At 37.3% G+C, this 15,533-nt stretch overlaps 1 protein-coding gene across 4 annotated transcripts in view; it reads right to left on the bottom strand.

Annotated features, from left to right (window-relative positions):
• Nucleotides 1–15,533, bottom strand: part of GramD1B (GRAM domain containing 1B) — a 50,610-nt gene that overhangs the window by 30,761 nt on the left and 4,316 nt on the right. The window contains exon 1 of one of the 4 annotated variants that reach the window (XM_076118920.1): nucleotides 11,541–12,353. The exons of the other annotated variants lie outside the window; for them this stretch is intronic. Within the exon in view, the coding sequence (XP_075975035.1) occupies nucleotides 11,541–11,608 (68 nt within the window). The 5' untranslated portion in view covers nucleotides 11,609–12,353. Of the gene's footprint in view, nucleotides 1–11,540; nucleotides 12,354–15,533 lie in introns of those variants that run through there. 4 annotated transcript variants of the gene reach the window in all.

Here is a 15,533-nt window from a genome sequence, read left to right as displayed (position 1 = left end):
TTGACCCCTCTAAGATTGTCCTCCGTAGTGTGACCGCTGGGAATAAAAAAAGGAATAAATTTCCCAGTTGTCTTCGCGTGGTGACAGTTTAGAGGGAACAACTGGGAACTTACCGAAATACCAACCACAAAGAACTAAATCATAATATACCTACGTCTCAAACTAATTCGCGTACTCACGTAGTATATAAACAAACATTAGATAGTACAAGGATTAAATTCTATTACTCAGTTATGTAGGTATACAAGTGTGCGGTGTCAATGATGAACTGTTACACGTTTTGAGGAAACTCGAGTACAATTTATATGCTGGCTATTTTCATAAATGAATATGGAAATAATTTGAAGTAAATAGAAGGTAGTTTTATTTCAGAAGGCTGTTTCTTTTTACAAATTTTAATGAAAGGTTTTTGAAGCCTTATATAAATAGTCAAACATTCGTTTTTACAACAATTTTGACACACAATTTTATGACATTTCTGTGTCATATTTGACTTATAAATCAAATCACTACGCTTTTATAGGAAAGGAAAACTGAAAGAAATAATTACTAAAATACCAAAGGAAATCGAAAGTTAACCATGACACAGTAATTGTTAACAAATTACAGTAGCTTTCTGAAAAAGTGTACTTAAAAAAATGTAGTTGCATATACTGAAATGCGCTTTATTTTTCAGCCTTTGAGCAACAACTAGCTTAAGCGTCTCTCAGCTAAAGTAGGTCAAGACTTACATCCCAAGAAATATCTTGAAACTCGTACAAACGTTTAACTAAGAATCTCTCACAAAACCTTTCAAAACTGCAATCCAAATTCACACGAAACACTGTAAAACTTCACATTCTTTCCTACTTAGTAGTTTACAAAACAATATCTAAACAAAAATGCTTCGCCCGGGCGTCAAACCGTTCACGGTCCGTTGCAAAACAGTGAAAAAAACGTTTGTTGCGACATTTGACAGTGGCATTCACTACTACGGCACTTTGTCGCCTTTGCGTCATCACAATAAAACTAATTCGAAAACATACAGTTTTGTTAAGTTGATAGTTTAATGCTGCGGTCTTAGGTATAAACGGAGCGAACAGCGAGAACAGCGACTCTGAAAGAATATTCTTGTAATCAAAAACGCTCAAAATTTAGTTTCATCAAATAAAATGACTAATGTTTGTGAAAAAATGTTGCTTACAAGCAATCTCATTGAAGTCATATGTAATTTTTAATAGCAAAGATTACGATTGGCCCTTTAATCACATTCGTAGACATGGTGCGTCGCAAATTTGAAAAAATCTAGATAAAAAGCCTATAACTTTCTTCATATAATACGCTCAACCGATGAAGATTTAAGAAATAAACCGAGTATTTAGTAACCTTAACTATAAATTTACTGATAATAGATTGCATAAAATGTCATTAATTAACTCTAACTACAATAACAATGTAAAAGTGACAATATTTCAACACTATAGGGTTTTTATAAAATATTTCTTCTAAGATAATATCTACGTGTGTCGCTCATGACAAACAGACAAACAGACAGACTGTTAGGGAGGAAGGCCTCTTCAATTAAACGACAATGACACTATTACAGTTCTTATTGACTTCAACAAATGCAAGTACAATACAATAAAATTAAATTTAATAATTTACGCTACAACCGTAGCTTAGTATGATTCATGGGCGAATGCATGCGTCGGCGACCGCTCGCCGTTCGCGTCGCCTCCCCCGCGCGTCTGTAGCCCCCCGTGCGAGCCTGCCCCGCGCGTCGCCTGCCCCGCGCGTCTGTAGCCTCCCGTGCACGCGTGAACATGCTCCCGACGTTGAAAGACTATCTTTCAACCAGCTCTTCTTCTTCAGCCGGCAGCCGGATAACGTAATGGATGGCACGGCGAATTGTTCCACGTGTCGTTAAAATGTCTACGACACGGCAGGTATTGTCTGCTCCAAGGTGTAGACGTGTTATGCGGCCAAGCCGCCAGCGCTGAGGAGGCAAATTTTGCTCCTTCAGCAGCACCATGTCTCCAATTTTAGGGCCAATAGCGTTCTTCTGCCACTTGACACGCTGCTGAAGCTCTGCTATAAATTCCTTAGACCACCTTTTCCAGAAATCCAGTCTGAGTTTGCAGATGACATTGTAGTTCGGCCTGGTGTCTTCCGCTGCGAAAGAGGGCACCGTGGTCAGTGGCCGTCCAATAAGGAAGTGCCCGGGGGTTAAAGGGTTAAGGTCAAGAGGATCGGTAGATAAAGGAGAAAGAGGTCGGGAGTTTAAAATTGCTTCTATTTGTGTAAAAAGGGTCGACAGTTCCTCGAAAGTTAGAGAAGTATTTCCTACTGTTCTCTTTAAATGAAATTTGGCTGCCTTCACACCCGCCTCCCAGAGCCCTCCAAAATGAGGTGAATAAGCTGGACTAAACTTAAATTTTATGCCCTCCTGACTACTAAAATCAATGACTGAGTCACGACTGGAGCGAAGCACCTTACCCAGTTCATTGTTTGCCCCCACGAAGTTAGTGCCATTGTCACATCGTATCTCGTAGGGCTTACCTCGACGAGATATAAATCGTTTTAAACATAAAATAAATGCTGATGTAGTAAGATCGCTCACCAGCTCTAAGTGGACAGCTCTAGTACTTAAACAAACAAATAAACAAAGATAACATTTGGTTATACGATTACCTCTACCCTTTTTGCTAGATATTAGAAAAGGTCCGGCAAAGTCAGTACCAGTTGAGTGAAAAGGAAAAGTAGCCTTTAGCCTAGCCGCTGGTAAATTGCCCATTATAGGCTGTATAGTTTTACCACGAAATCTAGTACATATAGTGCATTGTTTATAAACCTTGCGTGCTAAGGCCCTCCCGCCTACTGGCCAGTACATTTCTCGCACCACAGACAGCAGCAGCTGCGGACCTGCATGAAATAAATGTTGATGTTCATTTTTCATCATTAGAAAGGTAAGTCTATGTTTAGAATCTAATATAATAGGATGTTTCTTGTTAAAATCAAAATCCGAATTGTCAAGACGACCTCCTACTCTTAATAAACCTTCAGAATCAATAAAAGGATTTAAATTAATTATTTTTGAATTTTTTGATAATCCCAAACCTTCTCTAAGCGATTTTAATTCTATCTCAAATGATTCCTGCTGACTTAATTTCAACAATACATGTTTTGAGTTATTCAACTCACAAGCCTGTAGTGAACCTGTTAATTTAGTAGTGTTCCTACAGTTATGTATGAATCGTAATACGTAGGCTATGGACCTAACTAAATGATTATACCTAGAGTGATTATTAAAATTTACTATCAAATTATGAGTTGAATCTATATGGACATGAACTTTTAGTTCTGGTAAGTCAACATTATTACAGGATTGCTGTGGCCAGGCAGCTGATCCCTCCTTTAAGAAGGAGGGTCCTTCCCACCACAAGGGTTCATTTTGCAGATGCTGAGGGTCTACTCCTCTAGAAGCGAGATCTGCAGGGTTGAGGTGAGTTGGAACATGCCTCCAAGAAAAACCTTGTGTTAGCTCATTAATCTCAATCACCCTATTAGCTACAAACGCTTTTAAAAGGCTAGGTTGAGCAGAAATCCAGCCTAAAACCACAGTCGAATCTGTCCAAATAATTTTCTGAGATATTTTATATTTAATAGATTGTAGTGCCTTTGTCGATAACTGAGCACCGAGTAGTGCTCCACACAATTCAAGGCGAGGAATAGTTAAAGATTTCAAAGGTGCTACCCTAGCTTTTGCAGCAAGCAATTTAACCGTTATAGAATTATCACTATGAATTGACCTTAAATAAACACAAGCTCCATATGCTTCTTGGGAAGCATCTACAAAACAATGTAATTCAATTGATATAGGAGAATCACACAATACATATCTTGGTATACTAATTTTTGAGAGATCATTTATATTCTCTGATATCTTTACCCATCTTTTCTCTATATGGGATGGCACAGGATCGTCCCAGCCTAACTTTTCATTCCACAATTGCTGTAAAATAATTTTTGCTTTAATTATACATGCACTTAACAGCCCTAATGGGTCAAATATTTTACAAGTTGATGACAGAATAGTACGCTTGGTAAGTTTTTTACTCCCATCCATATTTACAGTAAAATCTAATGTATCCATCTGAGGTGACCAATTGAGTCCTAAAACAGAAGAGTGTTTACTTAGATCAAGAGATTTAGAAGTAGTCTCCGTTTGTATTACTTCGGGACAATTTGTGCGTATCTTATGAAGAGGAAAACCAGCTGAGGATAAAACCCTACTGACCTCATCATATATTTTTGCAATATTTTCCTCTGTCTGACCGCCAGTGGTTAAATCGTCCATATAGACATCATGTTCTAAAATATCCGAAATTATAGGATTATCACATTCCTGAGCTAACTGAATAAGGCACCTAGTGCTCAAAAAAGGCGCAGATGCTGTCCCATAAGTCACAGTACTTAGCTGATAGACCCTAATTGGTTCAGAACTCTCATCTCGCCATAGAATTAGTTGTAAATGTCTCTGAGAGGGATCAATTTCTATTTGCCTATACATTTTTTGTATATCACCAGTTAGTACATACCTATAAGTTCTAAATCTTAATAGAATGGATAGCAAATCATCTTGTACCACTGGACCTACATACTGTATGTCATTCAATGATTTTCCTGAAGTTGTTTTGGCAGAGGCATCAAAAACTACACGTAATTTCGTTGTTTCACTTTGTTCTCTTAATACCGCATGATGTGGTAAGTAATATCCAAACACAGGACGCTTAACTTCCTGCAAATGACCTAAATTCTTATATTCTTTAATAAATTCAGTGTAATTTTGTTTAAGTTTATGATTATTACTGAATTTTTTCTCAAGATTAAGGAATCGTTTCCTAGCTAAATAATAAGAATCGCCTAAGGCCTCTTCAGGAATTTCTTTGAATGGCATTTTTACCGAAAATCTACCATTTGGAAGACGTTTCATATTTTCTAAAAAATGTTGTTCACATATTTTGTCTTGGGGCGAAGTGTTATCAGTGCAATTAATTTCTTCTATTTCCCAAAACCTTTTGAGATCATCGTGAATCTCTTTAGTAAAATTACATGTTAAGACTGTCTCATTACTATATTCATTTAATCGACCACTAATTAACCACCCAAAGTGGGAGTTTTGTAAAATGGGTTTATCGTTACCCAAAGATATACGTTTAGTGCCTACAATGTTCCAGAAAACATCTACACCTAATAACATATCTATATTTGATGGGCAATAAAATTTCGGATCAGCCAGTGCAATATTCTTAGGTAAATTTAAATCATAAATATTTACTGGTGCACTTGGTAATACTCCTGTAATCTGTGGTACAATTATGCAATTAATATCTAAATTGAAAGAATTCAATCTTGACTTAATCTTTACATTACAGCGCTCTGATGCATTAAAACATACATTATTAATACCTGAAATCCTTAATGGTTCAGTGATTTTAACTAATAGCCCCAGCTTGTTTTTCAGATGCTCTGTAATAAAACAAGACTGGCTGCCTGTGTCTAACAGAGCCCTAACAAGGTAAGCTTGTTGAGTATTTTCATTTACTAGCTCTATTATAGCGGTACACAACAGCACCTGACTCATAGAGAGTGCAGATAATGACACAGGTAATTGTTTTTCAGTAGAACTACAACCTTCCTCAGTGTTATTATAATTTTTTGCCTTATCTATATGTAATAAACTATTATGTTTTTGTTTACAAAACTTACATGAGAGTTTCAAACGACAACTAAAAGACCTATGACCCTCTTGGAGACAGTTAGAACACAACTTCAATCTAGCTGTTTCTTTAATCCTATCTTGTACATTCATAGCTTTAAATTTATTGCATTGGTGTATACGATGACCTTGCTCGCTACACAATAAACACAAATAATCACATAAGTTCTCAGCCGAGGAGACAAATGAATTAGACCTTACAAGTTGTTTATTTTTCCAATTGTTGGATTGACTACCTTTATTAAAATTACTCTTATCACTATTACTTTGTTGTGATGTGACTGCTGTAGTTTCTAGTACATCAGCACGGTTACGAATGAAACTAAAAAACTCATTTAGGGTAGGTAACTTAGGTAAAGTTTTCTTAAATTCTTCCCACTTTTCACCTGTTTTGGTATCTAACTTGCCAGTAATTTGAAATATTAATAACGCGTCCCAATGACTAGTTGGCAAACCTAGAGTGTTGAGCGCTCTTAAATTTTTTGAAACAATGTCTACTAACTTTCTAAGATCTCTGAACGATTCTCTTTTTAAAGTTTCAATATTACATAACGCTTGAAGATGATTGTTTATAAGTATTGTTTCATTATTATATCTGTCACAAAGTAAATCCCATGCTACTTGATAGTTTGCAGAGGTAAATTCTAAAGATCTAATGACTTCAATGGCACCACCTTCCAGTGAGGATCTCAGATAATGAAATTTATTGATATTTGGTATAGCATTGTTTTGATGAATCAATGATTGAAAAGTGTCCCTGAACTCTAGCCATTTTAAGTAATTTCCATTGAACAGTGGTAATTTAATTGTCGGCAATTTTATTGAGTTTAAACCATGTTGAGATAGGCAAGTTGCCTGGGAGCACTTTTGGCTACAAGCATCATTAAATTTGTCTTTATCGACGCCTTGTTTGTCTAGAATGTCCTCAATAATTGACATGACAGAAATAAATTTAGATTCTATAGAATCCCTTAGAGATATTTGATCATTTATATCGGATTCATCACAACTGTTTTCTATTAACGTTTGAATTTGATCGAACTGCCTGAATAGTTCTTGACAGTTATCTAACCGTCTACTTAATTCTTTTATGTTAACACTACTTAGAGCATTATCTGACTTTTGAATTTCCTGTATATAATCACATAATTTAGTTAAACGTCCTCTAATATTCCCTCGTTTTCTAATAAGTTCACTTAACTCACTTTTGCATTCCGTATCTGTCATTTTAAATACACAATATCTGAGACAAAACAAACAATGAAATAGGTAATGATTTGTGCATCAAACCAAAACTCCAGGCGTGGCTGCAGCCACGTGGTGACACGGCGCCGCCGCCCGCCTTGCGCACGATGCACGACAAGATGGCCGCCCTGCTACTCTCGCGACGCCCGCGCGGCACGAGGCGTGATGTCTTTGGAGGGACCCGGGAGGGAGCGCGTAGGTACAGCCGACGATTCCTGAAAGCGTTCGGCAAATCGATTTGAAGCGGATGCAGTGCAAGGCTTGAAGCGGTGCAACAGTTTTTATATAAACACTGAATAGGGACCTAAATATTAGTACATACAGGAAAGCAGTCGAAAAAGCCAACTAACAGAATAGAAAATAGAAAAAGCGTAACCTGTTAACACAAAACCTAAACCTTACTTAGGTATATGGCTTATGTATAGGCACCAAATAATATAATACAGCCTAGGTAAACTGAATTACCTAGAAAAAAAATAACACACGTATATAGACGTATTTAAAATAGGTAAACTGAATCACCTTACGTAAACTGAATCACCAGATAAAATAGCATGCCAAATGCGGTTAAAATAGTAACCAAGTTATACCCGAGGAAGCAGGCAAACCCTTAGTACACAAATATAGGCAGAAATCGGGAACGGAAAGTGATAGGAACGAGCAATACTTCCCTAGGACAAACCACGTGCCGCGGTGCCCACTATAGGTGATAGCAGCCTCCTCTGGTCCCGCTTCCAGCAATTTCGCCGTCGTGTAGTACTAGGTGGTCTCGATGGCGCGGCGCCGCGGCGTGGCGTACCGCGTGGGTGACTCTCGAAAATGGCCACGCTCTGGCCCTTCGCTTCCTTGCAGCTTCTCACTTAGTACACGGTCGCCAAATGTTAGGGAGGAAGGCCTCTTCAATTAAACGACAATGACACTATTACAGTTCTTATTGACTTCAACAAATGCAAGTACAATACAATAAAATTAAATTTAATAATTTACGCTACAACCGTAGCTTAGTATGATTCATGGGCGAATGCATGCGTCGGCGACCGCTCGCCGTTCGCGTCGCCTCCCCCGCGCGTCTGTAGCCCCCCGTGCGAGCCTGCCCCGCGCGTCGCCTGCCCCGCGCGTCTGTAGCCTCCCGTGCACGCGTGAACACAGACATAAAGACTATCAAACAGAATGAGATACGTAAACAGTAGCCTGCGTCAATAAAAGTAATGTATTTTGATGAAATATTATCAGATAACGCAGTGAAACGCTTTCCGGTGAAATACTGGGACGTCACTCAATTATAATTGGCATTTGAATTTGTCGGTACAATACATGTTAGGAGGAGAGATAGTTTGGATAAAAGGGTTCTGGTGTTAAACGCCTGTCCCCTCTTTGGATAACACTGCCTCCACGGGGCGACACTGTGCACTGGAAGCCGCCCGCGACTTCGTCCGCGTGGACACGTCCATAACTCGTTATCCCCGTGTAAATCCCGATCCCTCGGCAACTCCGGGATAAAAAGCTTATGTGTTATTCTGGGTCTACAGCTACCTACATACTTAATTGCAACGTACTCGGTTCAGTAGTATTTGCGTGAAAGAGTAACAAACATCCATACATACATACTTACAATCTTTCGCATTTATAATATTAGTATGAAGTAGGATTAGCCGCTTGCAAAAGGATATAATCAAGGCCTTCAATCCCCCTCGAAAATAGTTCGCACTGCTATGTCCAGAAACCAAATTATGTTGTTGTAGCAGCTAAATAATATTTTTTGCCTACTAAAATAAAACCTGGCGGCAAAATCCGACCAGTCCTTTTCAAATGCGTCCAGGTCATCCCGACATCTCTTTTTAGGTCTCCCGCTGATAGGGGGACTTGGAAGGGAAGGGGGGAGGCTTTTGCCCAGCAGTGGGACACTCAAACAGGTAAAGGAAAAATAAATCCGAGTGATACCTATATGAGAATAAGCTTATTGAAACCAGCCTTATGGGCATTTTTTAATATCATTCGATCTTAAATCGTGTAATGGCTATTTGTCATGTTTCGGTATGTATGATATATTATATCTGGTAAAAACTAGTAGCAAATTATGATATGATAGTATATCTATAACAACACGCTTATTAAATATTTATTACGGATATTACGTCAAATTATACAGGAAAGTAAACATATTTAAATAAGTAATACTACTGACATATTGATAAAATATTTTAAGATATTATTGATAACGAATCTCATGGAGTCTTTTGAGAAAAAGAGAAAGTTGGAAAGAATTAAGGCTTTTTTGAACCCAAAAATGGACATACGCCATTTTTTTATCTATACAAATCTATACTAATATAATAAAGCTGAAGAGTAGGTTTGTTTGAACGCGCTAATCTCAGGAACTACTGGTCCGATTTGAAAAAATCTTTCAGTGTTAGATAGCCCATTTATCAAGGAAGGCTATAGGCTATATATCATCACGCTACGACCAATAGGAGCAGAGTACCAGTAAAAAATGTTACAAAAATGGGAAAAATTACGACTCATTCTCTCTTATGAGACGCAAGCGAAGTTGCGCGGGTCAGCTAGTATAATATAGTCTGTCAACTTAGTAGTATTAAATAATTACTAGATAATAAGTAACTATTGTTATTGAAGAATTTCGTCTCTAGTGCCACTCTATACTTCCTAAGGAATCTTTACACCAAATTTCAGCTGTCTACGCTCCGTAGTTTCGACTGTGTGTAGTCACTCAGTAATGTAAGATTATTTTTTTATAAATAAGGGGAAGTGATTACAAAGTTTGAACAAATTCGATTCTAGGTAGACGGAACAAAGTAATAAAATAAATAAAATAATAAATATTATGGGGCAACTCACACACGGTCATTTGATTCCAAACTAAGCACAGCTTGTACTATGAATTGTCTTTAGCCTAAAAACTACTCAAAGGATTTAATGAAATTTGATTCGATTAAAAAAATACCTAAATTAAGCATACTTTTTATCACAAAAAAATCTTTCCACTCAGATAAAATCATGAATAAAAAGTAATTCACATAAAATAACCAATATTTTGAACAGACTTAACCTCTGAAGAACACGATTGTTTTCGACTTTCGTTCATATACGATTGTTTGTACGAGGTTATCAGCGCCCTCTAGGGTCAAGTAGCAATTAGCTTAGTAAATAAACAAACATTGGGTCAAACTAGGTGACTCCACAGATTACACAGTTATGAATTGACACATGTCAGTGTAAAAGTGAAGTAAGCATTGTTACCGCGGCTTGGATATCGATGGGTGATCGTTTAAAGGTAGGTAAGAAGAAACTCAGCCTCTAATGAACTCCTATGGTCTGATTATCGTTACATGTAATAGCAATAGACTCAAATCAAACACTTTTTCTCGACTTAATGTGGAAAAGATTGATTGATTGAACATAATTTGAAGAGCGAACTTTTCGTCGGTTTTGATTTACGACTATCGGCTTTATAGAATTTAATTAATTCTTGGTCAAAGTGGTGGTGGACCCTTTTCTCCATAATATAACGATAAAGGAATAATCAATTACCTACATTTATCAGTGATAATTACCTATCTAAGCAAACAGACTAGCTGAGTCATTTAGACCTAACAAAGAAACTGCAGTTTTCATACAAAGGATATTAATAGGAACTGAATTATAATGCGTAGTTTTTCAGGTGATTGCTTTGCCATTGCCACTTCACATAGATATACTTAGTTTACTTAAATGCTCTATGTACTATCTCAAATTACTCCTATATACGTATCACGTATCTCAGTTGATAACTAGTGTACGTATTGATGAGCACTATTCAGTACATTGCTGCTTTGACATAACGTGTTATACACTATAATCTAAGGGAGAAAGCAATGTACAGCAAACTGGCTTTCAAATAGTTGTCAGCTGGGATACGTGATAGCTCCCCTGATTAGAACAATGAGAAGAGTTAGGAAACTCAGGCTATATCGTTCGAAATAAGCATGGAAAGGTCAAAATCTTGACAATATTCTACTTGCAACACTCATCTGGATATTGTCAGGCAATACAATTCAATATAAATTAAGTATGATAAGTCAGTCTTTTACTGAAAAACAACGGCAAAACATCGTACAGTCTACAGACTCTCGTCAAACGAAAAAACATTCTTCAACTCAATGTTTTAGTTAGCAGGCATTCTTGTCTATGAGATATATAAGAATGACAGTATACTACTGCTTATAACCATACAAAAGAAAAAACCATCAAATCCACAACCCGCAATTGGCCCGCATGGTGGACTCAAGGTCTAGCCCCTCTCTAATCAGGGGAGGAGACCCTTGCCCAGCAGAGGGACATTAATAGATCAAATTTATTTTTTATTTATCTATTCATGACAACAAAATATAAGTAGTAATATATCGAATAATTTCATCAAATTAACCAACAAAACCGGTTACAATCAAGACTGAACATGTCAGCGCCCTATAAGTAAACACAAGATAAGATTTGATAACATTGTAACTAATTAACACTAAGAAATATATGCACTATTTACCTGAATATAAATACTTTACACGCCGATTCGAGCTGAGTATATAACACATTAAACTTCTCGGCTTCCATTATAAAAACTGTCTAACAAACTCTTTCATTATTAGTAGATAACATTTTGATAAGTAATCTATGTATAACCCGGGTGAATTGATGATACACCTGTGTGTTCATGTGTGGTGTCTGATTGGTACTCTTTAATTTGGTTGTATTATTTTGCTAATACACAATGGGTGCGTTCGTTGTTAAGGTCGAGAGTTGCGTGTGGTTTCGTTAATGAATTTGTGTGATTATCCTGAATTAGAACAGGTAGGGTTTAGAATGGGGTTTGTAAGCCGTTCGTTTTTTTGTCAGAAAGAGAGCATCCGAGTAAAATTATTGTCAGTACTGCATATTATGATTTGAACCCAATTCTGCTTTATGTAGGTCACACAAATATTTGTTTATTATATGTAGAAATATCTAGACCTTTATCAGGAGCATATCCGTGGTAATCATATTAACTACTGGGTTATAACACGATACCCTTCGGTAGGACTGGTTGTCAGACTTTAAAGCTTCTGACTGCTGTTAACGACTCTCAAAGATCTTTGAAAACGACAGCCGGGACCCACAATTTAACGAACCTTCCGAAACACGGAGGAACTCGATATGTATAAGATGGTCACCCATCCACAGAACTACTTCGGCAAGCGTGGCTTAACCTTAGAGATCGATCCGCGCGGCTGTTGTTAAGCCACGAGCTCCTCTGCCCATTGTTCCACAGCTTGGTCAAAAATAATAATAAATTAAAACAAATACTCCACAAGTTTGCGGTAACGTGCTCCCCGGCCTTGTGTAATATCGTGTGATCATACATTAGTTAGTTAGCTGAGCAAATCTGAGCAGCCGTCACGCATTACCAACACGCATCGCTGTTGCCTTCACGGTTATTTTGTTATTTAGTATCTGCAGTAAGTGTACCAAACAAAGCTAGATTAAGATAAAAGTGTTAAAAATTGAGCTGTTTTAGGGAGCAGAACTGGCTCAATGGTTTTAAATTAAGGAACGTTTGTCACGGATATTCTATAGATGGGTGACCGCTCAATTTACCTGAATGTCGGCTCCAGTTCCTGTCAATAAATTAGTTAAGTTATGTATGTCAAAGCTATTTAATCCCAGGTTGACCACTAACCATGGGAAAGAAAAAAAGATAGTCCGTCCATCTTTCATTAAAAATCCAGCCTTTATCTAGGAAAAAGGGTTGAATTTGAGTTGCAGGTGGGCTAAAAGTCAAAATTGCATCCTTATAATAATTTCACCTGAAAGACAGTACATGAAAATCTTTGACAACCGAAAATAGGGTCTATTTTCTTTATCTTTAATCAAACACTAAAAACAGACATAAATCCATCTTCCACTAAGACCTTTGTAACAAAAATGGCGTGTTCACAAACAGTGCAAAGTTTGCGACGCCTGTAGCATTATTACACGAACTTATAACAAGTGTTGAAAGTTTGAGCGACGTAACGCCTGCTTCAAATTGAGGGCCACCGTCCCACTACACTGTGAGTGGTGAGTGCTATAGCCTGACAACTTAGTACAGAGTCTAGGCACGCACGATTTAACAAGATTAGAATTAAGAATGTGTGTATCAAAATATTTATATATCACTTGTTCTAGCGGTAAAGTAAAATTTTGAAATCTTGCATGTTTAAGAGTTGATAAACACAGTTCTTGAGTCCCCAACCCGCACATGGACTGCGTGGCGGCCTAACCCTTCCTCATTCGGGAGGAAATACTTGCCCAGTGGGACAGCAAAGGTTAAAAAATCTGTGTATTCCCAAAATAAAGTAGCTATACAAAACAGGCCACCGTCACTTGCATAAACTTAAGAGTTAGGTTAGGTTAGGTACCTACTAATGTTATAACTTGAGAATTTTTAGGTATCCTGCCAACCGCGAACCTTGCATACAACTTACAAGGCTCTATACTAAGTTGTTAGAGTGTACCGTCCCACTACACTGTGTCTGGTGAGTGCTATGACTCATACGAATCACTCATTAAACTTATTTACTCGTTACGCTAACAATATTAATGTTTTTGAACGCGAAAGTGAGTGTACTCAATTAATATATAGCTTTTTCTTTCTAGATAGCCTACGTTTTGAGAATGAAATTATTATATAAGGCAAACTAGATAATATATGTAACACTTATATATATACAAGCAATAATCGGAGCTATCACAGCAAAACATTTTCCTTCTTCCTTCCAAACTTTGCTAGAATATTTTACTCCTAAAGTAAAGTTACAGAAATATATAAGGACATCTATCCTAATTAATGAATTAAACTAACTAGAACTTCATGATTACCAATAGCGTAGACGTTGAGCAGGCGCAAACATTTATTACCTCTATAAGCTTCTAGTTGTATTACATACATACATAAAATCACGCTTTCTTCCCATAGGTCAGGCAGAGACCAGAGAACGCCCCTTGGTACGATCCTTACAAACTACCTTTGCTTCATTCACATCCATACAACTTGTCATATAGGACCACCGGTTACGAGTACTACGCACCTGACCTTTTTGCAAAACATCACCGATCTAGTTGTATTAATAGTTATTTAAAAGACTTTGTTTATAAAATAAATACAAATCTGATCACATTTTCTATTGTAATAAATATCATAAAAAGTATTCTATTATACAAGTACAATGTTTAATTAAAAAGCTATCGAATCGAAATCGTATTTAATTCCTACTCTCGGACAACAATCTATTCAAAACTTTCTTTATCTGATCGTGTTTTTTTAATACATGTAAACTTCTATTTACCAAAAATCCAACGGCTGTGTTTTCCGCCCCTCAAATCTTATATCTCCAAAACAATATGTCTGTAATTTCAAAGATTCTCGAACAATCATTACAGTAAATTAATTTTCATAATCCAGTAGTTGATTCTATGTGTCACGTTATCGTAATGCAGGTAATAATTAGTTACGACGGTCGTGTGTGAGCTGTAATTGTGTATTATTATGATATCGCCGTGATACAAGGCTGATTGCGCTTTCACTGACATTGTATGAACACTTATTGAAGGTTCAACTATGGTATTTGGGCTCCTATAATTACTAGTCTTTAAAAAATCTAGAACTACTTAGATAACTTGTTTTTTTTTGACCCGTTACTGTCCCACTGATGGGCAAGTTATTTGTTTTGTGAGAACTCACGATCTCTTGACGACTGATGAACCCACGGTCTCTCGACGCACTGATGAAGGCGTGGTGACCACTTTATCTGCTGCGCCGCGGAGGCCGTCGTAAGAATGATTACGATGATCATGTTATGACGATAAACAAGATGTGAATTAAGCTTTGGTTTAGATCAGTATTAAGGGATTCATCGAGTTTTATGGACTTAAGAAGAGTACAACTGTTCGATAACATACTGGTTCAAAATAGTTATAGTTTGTGCAATTTTTGAAGTATCCAAAATCCTATTTATTTTGTAAAGCAAAGGCTGCAGTAGCCATTCATTTCTAAACGGTATGCCAAATATATTCAGGACATAAGATCCTTACACGAGAATCAACCGAGCATTTTGGCAAATCGTCAAATAACATAGAACTAACTTGTTTACAGGCTTTTCAAAGAAATTGGAGGCATCTGCGTTCATGTTACAATACTGGTATTTCTATACTAATAATATAAAGCTGAAGAGTTTGTCTGAATGCGCTAATCTCAGGAACTACTTGTCCCAACATGAAATGTAAGTAAATGTGGTATCGAAACGTTCATAGCCAGCTGCGTTCACCGGTAGGTAAACGATCAGTGGGAAAAGCAACCCTTGGTGCAGTCATTCAATAGACGGGAGACCGTATTTGAATTGAGCGTCTTCGTGCTTCAAAGGGTACGCAAACGTCGGTCCCGGTTGCAATCAGTTAAGTAGGTTGTTAAGCCATGTCAAAGGCTTCCGGGCGGCTTGACCAACTTTGACACTAGGTTGATAGG

Source organism: Anticarsia gemmatalis, chromosome 10 (genome assembly GCF_050436995.1).
Source record: "Anticarsia gemmatalis isolate Benzon Research Colony breed Stoneville strain chromosome 10, ilAntGemm2 primary, whole genome shotgun sequence".
Classification (NCBI taxonomy): Eukaryota; Metazoa; Arthropoda; class Insecta; order Lepidoptera; family Erebidae; genus Anticarsia; species Anticarsia gemmatalis.
This window is presented reverse-complemented; position numbering and strand designations above follow the sequence as displayed.